General features: G+C 43.9%; 1 protein-coding gene across 5 annotated transcripts in view; it reads left to right on the top strand.

The window, feature by feature from the left end:
* LOC141775823 (transcription factor COE3) overlaps window positions 1–15,709 on the top strand; it is a 174,343-nt gene that overhangs the window by 128,445 nt on the left and 30,189 nt on the right. For all 5 annotated transcript variants that reach the window (XM_074649544.1, XM_074649549.1, XM_074649545.1 and 2 more), the window contains exon 11: window positions 9,328–9,416. In XM_074649544.1, coding sequence (XP_074505645.1) covers window positions 9,328–9,416 — 89 coding nt within the window. The remainder of the gene's footprint in view (window positions 1–9,327; window positions 9,417–15,709) is intronic.

Raw genomic sequence — 15,709 nt, 5'->3', positions numbered from 1 at the left:
AGGCGATGGCGGCGGCGTTAGCGAGACAAGCGTAGCGGTCTCTTTGATCTCGGGTCTTTTAATAGACAGCAGAAGTGTGTTCTCTCCGCCGGGGGAGCTCCTCCGACTCTCAGCTGAGACGCACCACATTTCATATATCAAAGAGCACGGCGGCACCGCTCCACTTAGGGAACTAATGTCGGGTAATTAGCTGTTTCTGCAGGGGCATTTTGGGCCGCGACTCCAGAAAAATCATAACTTCTCAGGTGGGGGGGCCTATTTCTTTGAGGCACTGCGTCCGTCTGTGGGCTCTAATCAGGAGGAGGTAATTATTCTCTGATTAACGGGCCGGTCTGGGCGGATGTTCGCTCTAATCACTCGGCTCGTTGCGTCAGCGCCGGCTCTCCGAGGAGGAAGCAGAAGGGGAGTGGGCGTTCTTCTGTCACCGCGGTCCCGACGGGCGGCGAGATGTTCATCATCGTCCGGGTTACGGACGCTCTGAAGAGAGACGACGTCTCGCTCCCCCGACAGTCAGAGAGGAGGGAGAACCTGAAGCTCTGAGAACACCTGGACCGGTCTGATCATCGCTTCCATCAGATCTCTCAATCTGAGTCTCCTTTAATTATTACTTACGAAATATGAAGCCATGAATCTGCTATATTCTCTGTTTTTCTTCTCGTTAACTCATAAAACGACTCAAACCAGCGATGATCTGACCGAGGAGGACGGTTAGTTTCAGGACTCGGTTGTTTCTGCATCATTAATCATTAACTCTGCTTTAAATCACATTTAGTTTCACTGATGGAGACCTGACACGTTACATCTTTACAATATTATCTCCACATAAAAACAAAGAATAAATTATTATTATCGTACCCAAAAATCATGCAAAGGAGGTGGCGGTGTCAGATCTTCCTCTCAGGCAACAAATATATGGAGTCATAGGGGTGCCATAAAAAAGTATTTTCACATTCATTTTTCATTTATTTCTTTATGTATTTATGAGTATATTTAAAAAAAATATATATTTATATAATTTTCACATATAAATTACTCTATTTTATTCTTTATATTTACAAAAAATATGTACAAATGTGTACATCATATGTACATTACTATACAAAAATAATTTACTTTATATAATGTAACTTCTTTATTTTCATCCCTTTACTATCCCTTGCAGGGCCAAGCTGTCAATCAACTGGCTTTGGGCGGGCCTTCCTGCACATATACTCTATTTTTTTTTAATTAAAAAAAACAATATATATATATGTTTGTGTGAAAAATTAATAAAACATATATATATATATATATATGTTTTATTAATTTTTCAATTTCTTTTCTTCTTTTCACATTTATTTATCAATTTTTCTGGATGTTTACAAAAATATATATATTTTGTTTAAATCATTTTTTTTATTCCTTGAAGGGCTAAGCTGTCAATCAACTGGCTTTGGCCTTCTTGCAAACATTTTACACTTTTTCCACACTTTATATTAAATAGAAAATAGAGTAATTTATATGCAAAAAAATAAATATATGTATTTTTTTTTTCTTTTTACAAATGCATAAATAAAAATATACAGAAATAAATGAACAAATACATTTGAAAATAAATTAAAATGCCTGTCATTATTTTCTTTTATTATTTTATAATTTGTCTTTATATTTCCATATTTATTTTCTTATTATTTTATTTATGGCACCCATACATACACCTGCCGCTGAAAATAGTCCCCAACAAACTCACTCTTTCCTCCTGATTGTTTGATTAAAGACTACAGTGAGCGGCTGTTGCAGGAAATTAATGATGAAACTATATATTTACGTCTTCAGTAGGAACCAATGAGCTCGAAGCTGAGAGACACAGACAGGAAGTCAGACAGGAAGTCAGACCGTATTAAGGGACGGACCGACGTTGGTTGAGATTTGTTGACGAGAAGAGAAATACAGAATATCAGCAGATGGTTTCTTTATTTTTCAGGTTGGTGATGAAGACAAAGATAAATCTGAGGTTAACAAAGCGAGCGCAGCGCCGCGTCTGGTTGTCGTTGTAGTTGTAGTTGTTGTTGTTGTTGTAGTTGTTGTTTGCGTCGGCGTTCTCTCTCTGGTGACCAAGTGATGAATTGATGAATTGGTAGTCGGAGGAATAAAGCAGCGGATCAATAAGCCGGTGAACAGATGCATCCTGGGTGATGTGGCTGCTTGTCAACAGCTGACGCCAGTCGGCCACTTGACAAGCAGCAAAACAAATCAGCCGTCCACTTAAGGCTCAGCGTGTTCTGTCAGACCCCCCCCCCACCAACCCCCCAAACCCTCCTGAAGGAAGTGAGGAATCATCAGTGGCGATCTGCGGGCAGCGGGGCCAAACGCCGCTCCGACCCGCATCAATCATACAGCCGGGGGAGATGGGAAATTGCAGCACATGTTGGCGCGTCGGGGGAGTCGCCACTCAGCCGCCTGTTTCATATGGAATATGGAGTCTATTTGAAATGATAAGTGTGATACAGGAGGAAGCCACGCAGAGCGGCGTGGCGGCAGCGAATAAAGTCTATCTGCGGCTCATCGGGGACATGACTGCGCCTTCGCCGAGGCCATCACCGCGAAACAAAAAAAAGGTAAAGGTGAGCAGGGACCCCCCCGAAGTGCATATTTCATCTCCGGCTGGTAAATATGTGCAGAGCAGCGGCGTAGAAAAGCAGCTTCCCTCTCGGAGAGGCCCGGCGGCGCCGAGAGCCGGCAGAATGAGAAATAGCGAGCGCTAAATAAATGTAAACAGTTTTGAGGAGGAGGATGTAAACAGAGGCTTAGTGCATGTATACATGCTCCTCTGATGCATTGTGGGAGCTGATGTGAGCGGGGTAATGAGCCTGCAGAGATGTTCCAGTAATCCTGCTGCCTCCCTCCGGACCGCCGGATCTGATCTGGTATCAGCCGACATCTGCAGCACCAACACATGAGTTATCAGAGAGGAAGAGGAGGGTTCTCCCTCTTCATCACTGAGATACACAACAGGTGAGCCTCACCTGGAGGAGAACTGAGTTATGGAGGAAGGAAAGAGACAAAGAACACTCCACCATGTTCTATTTAAATGTTAAAGCAACTCTATCGCCTCCTTTTCTACAGTTCTGATCATATTTATGAACCATAAGGCTGAAAACAGACTGGACCCTGAAGAGCTCCAGGCTGACTGGGTCAACTGGTTTGAGGACGTGTGTCTCCTCACTGTGTTGAGCGATGCTCCTTCATGTCTATGTAGAGCGAGCACAAGCGCCAGCAACAGGACGCTGACTTTCGATGACTTAACGGACACAGGTGAAGCTGTTAACAAGCATTATCTGATTCTTACAAACACTCCCTTTAAGGAGGAAACTGCTTTAGTATTAATTCAGGGCCGGTACTGAAGAGGGAACCCCGAGTCAAAATCTGTTTTCGCTCTTCTCCTGACTGGCTTCAGCTAGAGTTTGATTGACAGATGGTTCATCCAATCACCTGCCAGGTATCTTTTGAAAGTGCCGACCTTTTTCCAAACAATGTCCAATGACGGCTTCTCAGATGGTTCTGTGGAACAAATAGAGCCGTCAACACGATAATAACACGTTACCTAAGAAAGGTTAGTTCATTAGTTAAGAAGAAGAAGAAGAAGAGAAGAAGTGAGTCTCTGTTAGTGTTCACTGTTAATCAGAACCAACAGACTGAAGATGAAGATCACTGAGAGGTCGACTGTTCACACATCAACACTCAAATCTGACATCAAACTACAACACTGAACTGGAAGATGGATCAGATTCATCCTCTTGTTCTCACACTCTCTAACTTACTGCAGGTTTATTCATTTACTTCATTCTAGTCAAAGTAAGCGCGATAATAATGCGTTAAGCAAATTTAATATAACACCACTAATTTCTTTAACGCATTAATGTGATTTTTATGTTGTTACGGCTCAGTTTTAAAGCTAGAGTGAAGATACTGGTATCATAGTAAACTATAAAACCAGATGAATCCGTCGGTACCAATCATGTCAGACTAGCTGGTCGTGAAGGAGGTTAAATAACGCTCCGCTAAATTAAGGCGAGGAAAAAGTGCCATGTCCATTTGATGATGTGAGCATATTGTTTTATGCTAAATGCAGTACCTGTGAGGGTTTCTGGATCAATATCTGTCATTGTTTTGTGTTAATTGATTTACAATTATAAATATATACATACAGTTGCATAAAGCAGCATATTTGTCCACTCCCATGTTGATAAGAGGATTAAATGACTTGACTAATCTCCCTTTAAGGTTCATTTAGAACAGATAAAAAATGTGACATTAATTTGCGATTAAATATTTGAATGTATTGACAGTCCTACAAAATATAGTTGAACAGTAAACTACATAAATAAAATACAGAAACAAAATCCAGATAAATAAAAAATCCAGCTGCGACTTCTTTTTTTAAACTCAAAGAGATATAAAACAGAGAGAAGCTGATCATCTGGTGTTTATTTATAAGACCCTGCTCCTAGTACTACTATAATAATAATAATACTCCAACTACACCTCCTACTCTGAGTACTACTGCATCCTTCTGTAGTACATCCTCAGCTGTCTGTTCAGTTTTATATGTCTTCTCCTGGTATTATTTTATATTGCCTCCTGGTGTACTTTGTGACGATGTGGTTTTAAAGCTCCTTTTAAAGGCGTCCGTTGTGATTATTTGAGGATTATTAATCAAGCAGCAGCTCGTCGGCCGTTAATCAGCCTGCAGATGTTTCCTCCGTTCACACGTTTTGGTTTTCAGGAGCTCATAAATGTGTAAATATTCACAGCTCTGACCCGCCGCTCGCTGCGTCTGCTCGTCTCCTCTGATGCTGCAAATCTGCCGTCAAGAAATGAGTTTAACACGTAACCCGCCTCCTCCTTTTCTTCTCCTCTCCTCAGTCACTTAGTCGCCTAATAACAGAGCGCTCCGATCAGCGGGACGCCAACCAACCGTTGGATCACTCTCACAGTGAGGAGAGAGAGAGAGAGAGAGAGAGCGATAAATAGTTGATTAAATATATAAAGAATCCCCCCTTCCTCTCCTCTCCTCTCCTCTCACCTCTGAATTATCTCCCTCTCCTCCTCCTCTGATTTATAAAAACCTTCAGACAGCAGGAGGAACGACGGCCGCTCAGCGAACACAGAGAGAGAGAAAAATCAATACAAATTACGATGGAGAAAGTGGCACTGATGCCTGGAATTGCAGCATATGTTTACACTAAATCAGGCAATCTGTCTTCATATGGGCGGTGTAATGCGTGGGGTGGGGGGGGGTGGAGGGGTGGGAGAGGGGGGGGTCAGGGTTCGCACCGCCAGCCGCCGCTCTCCAATTACTGAGCTCTTTGCAGGGAGGCAGCCGGTATCGATTGGCTGGGAGGGAGGACGGGGCCCTGCAGGCAGCCAATCGGGCGCTGGGGTCAAAGAGCGGCGAGATTTTAATAAGAGGAAGTAATGGAGAGGGGGGGGGGCGTCTGTCCAGAGGTTCATTAACAGCCTCGCTCTTTGTTTCTGTCTCCATCTGTGATCTTCCTCCCATCATGATGATGATGATGATGAAGAGATGTACAGATACAACCCCACCCCTCCTCCTCTCTTTTTATTCAGAAGGTTGTCGGTTCGACTCCCAGCAGGAACAAATCAGGAACACATTAACAGCAGAGCGTCTGAAGGTTGAATGTTTGGGTTAATGAAGCTCAACATGTAGAATATCTCCATCTGATGTCTTTGTGCAGATATGATAAAACATGGCGTCTTGGGTTTGAGATGTGGTACCGATCGTTTGTTCTTTTTCTGAGATTTTCAGCAACAACATTTTTAAATTAATATTAATTAAACCACCCGATTCCACTGTTATCAGCTCAGTAAATGTTCGTCATCGATCGCTATGAGTCTACTTCTACTACTACGCTGTGAAAGTGAAACTGAAACACGTCGAACTGAATGAAACGTTCCGATTTAAACACAAACAACACAGCTTTGTTAGGGTTAGGTTAGGGTCGCTAGAGGTCGCTCTCGTCTTCTTTTATTCCTTCTTTCAGTAATCTACCATGTGAATAGATGATAAAACCTACTAGTAGGTGAAGCAGGTCCCTACTGACCCTCATCTATGAGGCTGATAACCACCGGTATTAATCCTCACCGTAGTTTATTAACCACGATCACCATCTGAACCGTCCTGTAGCTGCGTAGAGACTAGAAACATTTACATCAGACGTTAAATATAGTAGTTATTGAAGGTTTGGTGATGCTCTTCACTTTCCCTCCCAGATTTATGTCGCTGTGGATCTGGAGATCAAACCTGCATCTTTGTTTGTTTCTAACTTTAAACCTTTAGATGAACTTGAAGGTGGACGTCGTGTTGACGAGGCCTCGAACTGAAGTCCTGCAGAGTTTAGAGACTATCTACATGTCCTGATGTGTCTTTATAATCTGTACAACATCCGTCCTTTTAGTAGAGAAACAGACGATGGGACAGACAGATGTGTAGACAGCTGGAAGCAGAAGGACAATATAAAGTTAATAAAGTATAAACATATGATAACTGTTATATGAGGTACTGATCGTAGATCAGCTCAGATCAGAGACGTTTCCTCCTGAAGACGAAGAGTTAAACACACTTCTCTCTCTCTGAGTGTAAATGGGCTTTTTATTCAATTGCAGCATTTCCCATAGTGCCTTTCACTTGTTTTATAAGTTGGGATGTACGTCTGCGGCGTGGAGAGGCGATCCGGTCTGGGACTCGCCGCTGATTGCCGCTCGTGTCGTCCCGGCGCATTATCTCCATTCATCCTCCCCAAAAAGTCTCTTTGGGACGCGACAATGAAACGGCTCTTTCATCGGCGGCGGGTCGGAGGTAATAGATTCACTCTCCGCTTCCTGTCGGGAGGCAAGAAAAACCCAACATGGCAGCAGCCCCCGCGGCGAGGGGCCGCGTCCCTCAGCGCTCTGTCACCCTTCACATATCATCCCCACCCCAGTCGCAGCCTGAAAGCCCCTTTTTTCTCCTCCGCCGCCTGAAACGCGCTCCGACAAATTTGATTTAGCAGCTCGCGCTCGCCCGTTCCCGGGGAAAGAAAACAAATATTGTTATAATGGTAATAACATCTATTTGGAGCGGCGGCGACAAACGGCGGCGGGGCCCTTTGAAGGAGACCCCTCAGCGCCGCCGTATATAGCTGCCTTATTCTTATTCATGAAAGCCGCGGTTATGCATATTAGCACAAACTAGCTATTCTACTCAGCAGCATTTGGTGTGTCAATCATCCTTACAGGATACAAGAGCCAACGGTGACAAAGCCGAGTGGCCGAGATCGGCTGACAAATTGTCCCCAAAGTCAAATTTGACAGCCTTTTATGATTAATGGGCTTGATTATGGAGAAGTATCTCCCCCCAACTCATTTCCGGGTGTTTCTCCAACGTATGGCGAGGAGGAGGAGTAGGAGGAGGAGGAGGAGGAGGAGGAGGAGGAGGAGGAGGAGGAGGAGGAGGAGGAGGAGGAGGAGGAGGAGGAAGGCGGATTGTTTGCGGAGGTGAATGAGTGGAGGAGAAAGAGAAAAGAAAAAAGGGAAGGTTGGATTGAATTAGCGGTGAAAAGGCAGAGCGAGGAGGACAGATGGAGAGTGAGGTCTCACACTTAATAAACAGCAGAAGAAGAAGAAGAAGAAGAGGTGAAGTGAGTCTCTGTTAGTGTTCTCTGTTAATCAGAACCTACAGACTGAAGATGAAGATCACTGAGAGGTCGACTGTTCACACATCGACACTCAAATCTGACATCAAACTACAAGATTCAGACCAGACTCCTCCTCTTCTTCTCTGGTTTTCAATCCTTCCTGTACGTCTAACAAAACAAAATTGATCAGATATTAGAGAAGCACCGATTTATCGGCCAAACATCAGTATCGACAAATGAAGCAGTAAAACAATGACTTGAAACAATCACTGTCTGGATGGAACGGACCTCTAGAAGTACTACTACCGGGAAGTACTACTACTAGTCCGCTAGTTAATCGAGGATGTTGTCGTTCTTTCAGACGGATAAAGAAAAGAAAAATATACTAAAGCGGCCGTTAATATACGGAAGTATATTAGTATATAAGTAAAGTCTATGTGAGAGAAACACTGATTATGTTTCTAACGGCTTTTACTAATCGCGTTTTCATTCTTTTTAGATCAAATTAGAACTAAAACACAACGTTTAACAGCGTCTAATATACAGTATGGTTTCTAACTTTAAAGCTGCTTAATAATACATTTAAAGGTGTAAATGTGAGTTTCAGTGGTCAGTAATTCTTCATCTTTAAAAGATTTCTCTGAATGAGGTCACTGCAAGGATTCCTTCAGAGCTGTAACCACCAACCACCAACCGAGTCTTTCATTTCTTTTTAAGGTTAATTTTTAATCCTTTTCTTGTTTTTTTTGCATCTATTCTGAATATGATTTAAATGATATATACATATACACTCACCGGCCACTTTATTAGGTACACCTTGCTAGTACCGGGTGGTCTTCATCTGCTTCAAGGTTGGACGTGTTGTGTGTTCAGAGATGCTATTCTGCATACCTTGGTTGTAACGAGTGGTTATTTGAGTTACTGTTGCCTTTCTATCATCTCCAACCACTCTGCCCATTCTCCTCTGACCTCTGACCTCTGACATCAACAAGGCATTTCCGTCCACACAACTTCCGCTCACTGGATCTGTTCTCTTGTTGGGACCATCCTCTGTAAACCCTAGAGATGGTTGTGCGTGAAAATCCCAGTAGATCAGCAGTTTAATACTCAGACCAGCCCGTCTGGCACCAACAACCATGCCACGTTCAAAGTCACTTAAATCCCCTTTCTTCCCCATTCTGATGCTCGGTTTGAACTTCAGCAAGTCGTCTTCACCACGTCTAGATGCCTAAATGCATTGAGTTGCTGCCATGTGATTGGCTGATAAGCTATTTGTGTTAACAAGCAATTGAACAGGTGTGCCTAATAAAGTGGCCGGTGAGTGTATATTAATGTTCTTACATTAGTTCCAGGTGTGATGACTGATTATTGTTCACTGAGTTCGGTCAGGTGAGCAGCTCCTCGTCTCCTCCTGCAGCAGTGGAGCTGCTCTGTTTGACGAGCTCCATCAGAAATGAACTGATTTAAAGTAAACTCTGTCGTCAGTGTGTAACTGTGATGTCAGTGTGTAACTGTGATGTCAGTGTGTAACTGTGATGTCAGTGTGTAACTGTGATGTCAGTGTGTATCGGTGTGTTGTTGTGTGTGTCGGCGTGAATTCGTCTCGCCCTCATCACCCCTCTCTCTCTCTCTCTCTCTGTCCGTCCCGCAGCCTTGAACGAGCCCACCATCGACTACGGCTTCCAGAGGCTACAGAAGGTCATCCCTCGCCACCCCGGGGACCCCGAGAGGTTACCTAAGGTCAGTGGAGACGAGTCATTAAGTCACCGCCGCGTGCTCGGGTCAGAGGTCGTGGGTCAGGGGGTCAGATTCACGGCCCAGGAAGTGAGCTCCGTGTAGCCTGGCAGGTACGTCCCAGAATGCACCTGTCAGGGCGAGCTGCTGTTTAATCAGTTTTACAGCCACATTAGAGGCTGATTTAAATGTGAAGTGGCGGTTTGTCCCTCCGTGGACGCCGTAGACCACCTGCACCGCGCCGCTTTAAGGTCTCCCGTACCGTTTAATGCGGCGCAGGACCGAGTTGCCTGATTGGATTTGTCGGTTCTGCTCGGCACGCTCTTGGCAGCGCCGGCTCCGCTCGCTGCCAGCGGGGCAGATTGGTCCTGATCCTTCAAACAGGAAACAGCTGTTTATGGGAGCAGATCCTGCCGCTCGCTGCTGCTCTCGCTGCGTTCTGATCTCCCCCCCCCTCGGCTGGCGAGGAGGGAAGGGTTGGACGGCGGCGAGACGCTGGCTGAGACGCAGAGAGGGAAGCTGTGATGGTTAGAATACGACCTGGTGGAGGTGAAGGGTCGGGATGCTGATGAGAGCTGATTGGTCCGTCGGTCTTTGACTTCCTGGGTCAATGTTTGTCTTTAGAGACGTTTTGAAAATAACATTTGATCAGCAACTCGTGATCGAACCGGTACGATAAAACAGGGACGCGTTCCAAGGCCCCTCTTAATGTAACACTGATGAAGCTTCACTTAGTCCTACCACAGACTTTAAAGACTTGTATATACTTATTAGATAACTATTTTCATCTTCAGTTGACATTTTAATATATCATTTTCCAGTTTCAGCTTCTTGATTGAGAGGATTTCTCTTTTTCTTTATTTTATATCACAGTAAACTCATTTTTTGGGGGGGGGTTTGGACTGTTTGTTGACATCACTTTGGGTTTATTGGACATTTTTTCGGACACTTTTTATACCGAACCTTTAGGGCTGGGCAATATATCGATATCATGACATGAGACTAGATATCATCCTAGAGTTTGGATCTCGTAACGTGGCATCATGTTGTCTTTCCCTGGTTTTAAAGGCTATATTACAGTTACAATTATCTATTCATTCATTATTTAAACTGTTAGCATAGCTTAGCACAAAGACTGGAAGCAGGGGGAAACTGTTAGCATAGCTGTTTTATTATTTTTCATTATTACTGATGATTATTTATCAGAAATGTGTGTAAATATTTTGTAAAAGCAGCAATAGTCAACCCTACAATATTGTCGTAATATCGATATCGAGGTATTTGGTCAGAAACGTTGTGATGTTTGATTTTCTCCGTAACCCTCAGCGCTACTGACGTTGATTTGATGATAAAAAATAATGTTTTAATGAAGCTGCAGACTGACTTAAGGTGGAAACATGCGTTTAATCTGAAGGAAGGAAGGAAGGAAGGAAAGGAAAGAAGGAAGGAAAGAAAAGCACATTTATAAATCTATTAAACGTGGAGCGTCTGTGGGAGCAGTGAAGGAAAGTGTGTGTGATTTGTAGTTAACGGAGTGAAAACAGGAAGCAGCTTTAAGATTTGTGTATAAAAACATGAGGAGTGAAATCTGCCCGGTTTCACCCACAGACACACATTAGTATGCACACACACACACACACACACACACACACACACACACACACCTGCCCTGGTTAGTATGAAGAGATTATTTTGGCGGCTGCCGGCTGCGAGGCTAACTGAGGCAGATTCTTTGAGGCAGCGAGCGGCGGCGGCGGGCGGCGAGCGTCAGATGGGCTCTGACACTCGAAAGCAGCTGCCAAATTGAAACCATTTATCAAAATCTGACATCGGAGATCCAGTCACCAAAAAAGCAGTTTATTTGTAAATGGATACTAATAGTGAGCACACGCGGTCTGGCCTCTTTGATGGCCTGATTTACAGCCAGAGTGGAACGTCAAACGCCCTCCGCCCTCCTCGCCGCCGCTTAGATATTTATTTATTCACAAGAAAACTCAATAAGACCTCAGCTTTCTCCTCTCCAACAAGAGAGAAAATCACAGCGAGCTGCCGGCTCTCGCTCTCAGCCGGCGAGGCGACGGGGATCATGTGACCGAGCGAGCGACGGGTTAACTCAGCTTGTCACTTCTCTTTTGTTTTCACCTGCCGCCGCTCGGCGGAGGACAGGAGGAGGGATGGAGAGAGATGTTTGGACGGCGAGGGTTTCTGTTGTTTGGACAGGCGGCGCGACACCGAGCAGATTGATTCGTTGTAGGGGCATCAGGTGGTGCATTATGGGTACAGCGCAGAGTGATTGTTCACCTAAACGTAAACGGTGAATATGGAAACCAGGAGAAAAACCACACAGCTGATTTTATCTGAGAGATGGGAGACTGCTCTGGAATCACCTCAAAGATAGGGTTAGCCTAGCTTAGCACAAAGACTGGAAGCAAAGGGAAACTGTTAGCATAGCTTAGCACAAAGGCTGGAAGCAAAGGGAAACTGTTAGCATAGCTTAGCACAAAGGCTGGAAGCAGGGGGAAATGTTAGCCTAGCTTAGCACAAAGAGTGGAATTCTAAGGTTCATAAAGCGGTTCTGTTCAGACTGTTTGGCGTCTTGACTTCTCTCTGCTGTAAAGAGAATATAAAACATGTTCCCTTAAATACCTGGAAGATAAAGCCCCTTAACTATCTAAGATAAGGGTCTCTAAATAATCTAAAGAGGTTCTGTTCAGTGAATATAAAGATGGAATCTTTACTTCTCTCTGTCGGACTCTGTAGATGTTTATAAAATGAGGGACGTTCTGTGGTGGAAAACAAACCAACCTTTAAACACAAAGCTGTAGAACCAGAAGAGGAACCTTTAAACTCAAAGCTGTAGAACCAGAAGAGGAACCTTTAAACACAAAGCTGTAGAACCAGAAGAGGAACCTTTAAACTCAACGCTGTAGAACCAGAAGAGGAACCTTTAAACACAACGCTGTAGAACCAGAAGAGGAACCTTTAAACACAAAGCTGTAGAACCAGAAGAGGAACCTTTAAACACAACGCTGTAGAACCAGAAGAGGAACCTTTAAACTCAACGCTGTAGAACCAGAAGAGGAACCTTTAAACACAAAGCTGTAGAACCAGAAGAGGAACCTTTAAACTCAACGCTGTAGAACCAGAAGAGGAACCTTTAAACACAACGCTGTAGAACCAGAAGAGGAACCTTTAACCACAAAGCTGTAGAACCAGAAGAGGAACCTTTAAACACAACGCTGTAGAACCAGAAGAGGAACCTTTAAACTCAACGCTGTAGAACCAGAAGAGGAACCTTTAAACACAACGCTGTAGAACCAGAAGAGGAACCTTTAAACTCAAAGCTGTAGAACCAGAAGAGGAACCTTTAAACACAACGCTGTAGAACCAGAAGAGGAACCTTTAAACACAAAACTGTAGAACCAGAAGAGGAACCTTTAAACACAACGCTGTAGAACCAGAAGAGGAACCTTTAAACTCAAAGCTGTAGAACCAGAAGAGGAACCTTTAAACACAAAGCTGTAGAACCAGAAGAGGAACCTTTAAACTCAAAGCTGTAGAACCAGAAGAGGAACCTTTAAACACAACGCTGTAGAACCAGAAGAGGAACCTTTAAACACAACGCTGTAGAACCAGAAGAGGAACCTTTAAACTCAACGCTGTAGAACCAGAAGAGGAACCTTTAAACACAACGCTGTAGAACCAGAAGAGGAACCTTTAAACTCAACGCTGTAGAACCAGAAGAGGAACCTTTAAACACAACGCTGTAGAACCAGAAGAGGAACCTTTAACCACAAAGCTGTAGAACCAGAAGAGGAACCTTTAAACACAAAGCTGTAGAACCAGAAGAGGAACCTTTAAACTCAACGCTGTAGAACCAGAAGAGGAACCTTTAAACACAACGCTGTAGAACCAGAAGAGGAACCTTTAAACTCAAAGCTGTAGAACCAGAAGAGGAACCTTTAAACACAACGCTGTAGAACCAGAAGAGGAACCTTTAAACACAAAACTGTAGAACCAGAAGAGGAACCTTTAAACACAACGCTGTAGAACCAGAAGAGGAACCTTTAAACTCAAAGCTGTAGAACCAGAAGAGGAACCTTTAAACACAAAGCTGTAGAACCAGAAGAGGAACCTTTAAACTCAAAGCTGTAGAACCAGAAGAGGAACCTTTAAACACAACGCTGTAGAACCAGAAGAGGAACCTTTAAACACAACGCTGTAGAACCAGAAGAGGAACCTTTAAACACAAAACTGTAGAACCAGAAGAGGAACCTTTAAACACAAAACTGTAGAACCAGAAGAGGAACCTTTAAACACAACGCTGTAGAACCAGAAGAGGAACCTTTAAACTCAAAGCTGTAGAACCAGAAGAGGAACCTTTAAACACAACGCTGTAGAACCAGAAGAGGAACCTTTAAACTCAAAGCTGTAGAACCAGAAGAGGAACCTTTAAACACAACGCTGTAGAACCAGAAGAGGAACCTTTAAACACAACGCTGTAGAACCAGAAGAGGAACCTTTAAACTCAAAGCTGTAGAACCAGAAGAGGAACCTTTAAACACAAAACTGTAGAACCAGAAGAGGAACCTTTAAACACAACGCTGTAGAACCAGAAGAGGAACCTTTAAACACAACGCTGTAGAACCAGAAGAGGAACCTTTAAACTCAAAGCTGTAGAACCAGAAGAGGAACCTTTAAACACAAAACTGTAGAACCAGAAGAGGAACCTTTAAACACAACGCTATAGAACCAGAAGAGGAACCTTTAAACTCAAAACTGTAGAACCAGAAGAGGAACCTTTAAACACAAAGCTGTAGAACCAGAAGAGGAACCTTTTAAACACAAAGCTGTAGAACCAGAAGAGGAACCTTTAAACACAAAGCTGTAGAACCAGAAGAGGAACCGTTAAACACAAAGCTGTAGAACCAGAAGAGGAACCTCTTAAACACAAAGCTGTAGAACCAGAAGAGGAACCTTTAACCACAAAGCTGTAGAACCAGAAGAGGAACCTTTAAACACAAAGCTGTAGAACCAGAAGAGGAACCGTTAAACACAAAGCTGTAGAACCAGAAGAGGAACCTTTAAACACAAAGCTGTAGAACCAGAAGAGGAACCTTTAAACACAAAACTGTAGAACCAGAAGAGGAACCTTTAAACACAAAGCTGTAGAACCAGAAGAGGAACCTTTAAACACAAAGCTGTAAAACCAGAAGAGGAAGGTGATCTAGAGATAGAACCTCCTTTCCTTCCTCCTCTCCTCTCCTCTCTGGTGATTGGTGCACCATGAGGTGGAGATTAAACGTGTTTGGCGTGTTGCGGTTTGCACCTTTAGCTCTGATCATTGACCCCCATCCTGACTCGTGGGGGGGGCGTCCGTCCGTTCAGGGATTATTAATTCCAGCCCACTTCATGAATGAGGAGATTTCCTGCTCTCATTGAGAATAATGAGCAATATGCAGTTCATGAGCTGAATTTCAATCCGTTATGTGAATGGAATTAACCCACAGCGTGTCCCGCATCATTAGAAGAACCCTCCGCCTGATACCCGCTAATCTGGAGATCCGGCGCGATGCTGCTCCGCCGCTCCGCTGCTGCTGCTGCACGGCGCCGCGGTCCATCCATATTTTATAGAGATCAGCGGGGCGGCGGTGGTATATCTGTAGCCGTGCTCGGGGTGATTTATCATTGTTAAGGCCGCTGTCTGATGGCTTCTCCTCCAGGGTCACGCTGATCCCTGTTCGCCTCGCACCTCCTCGACCACGGCGCCGGCCCCCCGTAATTAAGCCCCTAGAAACCAACGCAGAGAAATAGAGAAAAAAAGAGGAATATGTCAAGAGATGGACTGAAGAAGGGCAAGGTCAGGAGGCTCCGAGAGGAGCTGCTGGGGGAGGACCGGCTCGCTCTGTTTACCTTGACGAGATTTAACCTGCAAATATACATACATATAGATATCTATATATTTATATATACTATTAACACTTCGTCCTTCACAGAGAGGATGAATCATGTTTAAATTCAGTTTATTTATTCTGTTTTATCAGGTTTATCAGGTTTATCAGGTTTAGTGTTTATCTTCTAAAGAGATCAGAGTGATCTAACCAGACTCTGTTCTGAATATTTAAGAAAAACATGTTTCACATCTTATTTGAAATGTTCAGATTTATTTAATGTAGATTTATATATCTGTACATTACAGACAAGAGAGGAGGAGTTAGGGGAGGTGAGGAGGAGGTAGGGGAGGAGAGGAGGAGGAAGGGAGCAGAGGAGGTAGGGAGGAGAGGAGGAGGTAAGGGAGG

The sequence above is a fragment of the Sebastes fasciatus genome, chromosome 10, assembly GCF_043250625.1.
Source record: "Sebastes fasciatus isolate fSebFas1 chromosome 10, fSebFas1.pri, whole genome shotgun sequence".
In the NCBI taxonomy this organism is placed as follows: Eukaryota; Metazoa; Chordata; class Actinopteri; order Perciformes; family Sebastidae; genus Sebastes; species Sebastes fasciatus.
This window is presented reverse-complemented; position numbering and strand designations above follow the sequence as displayed.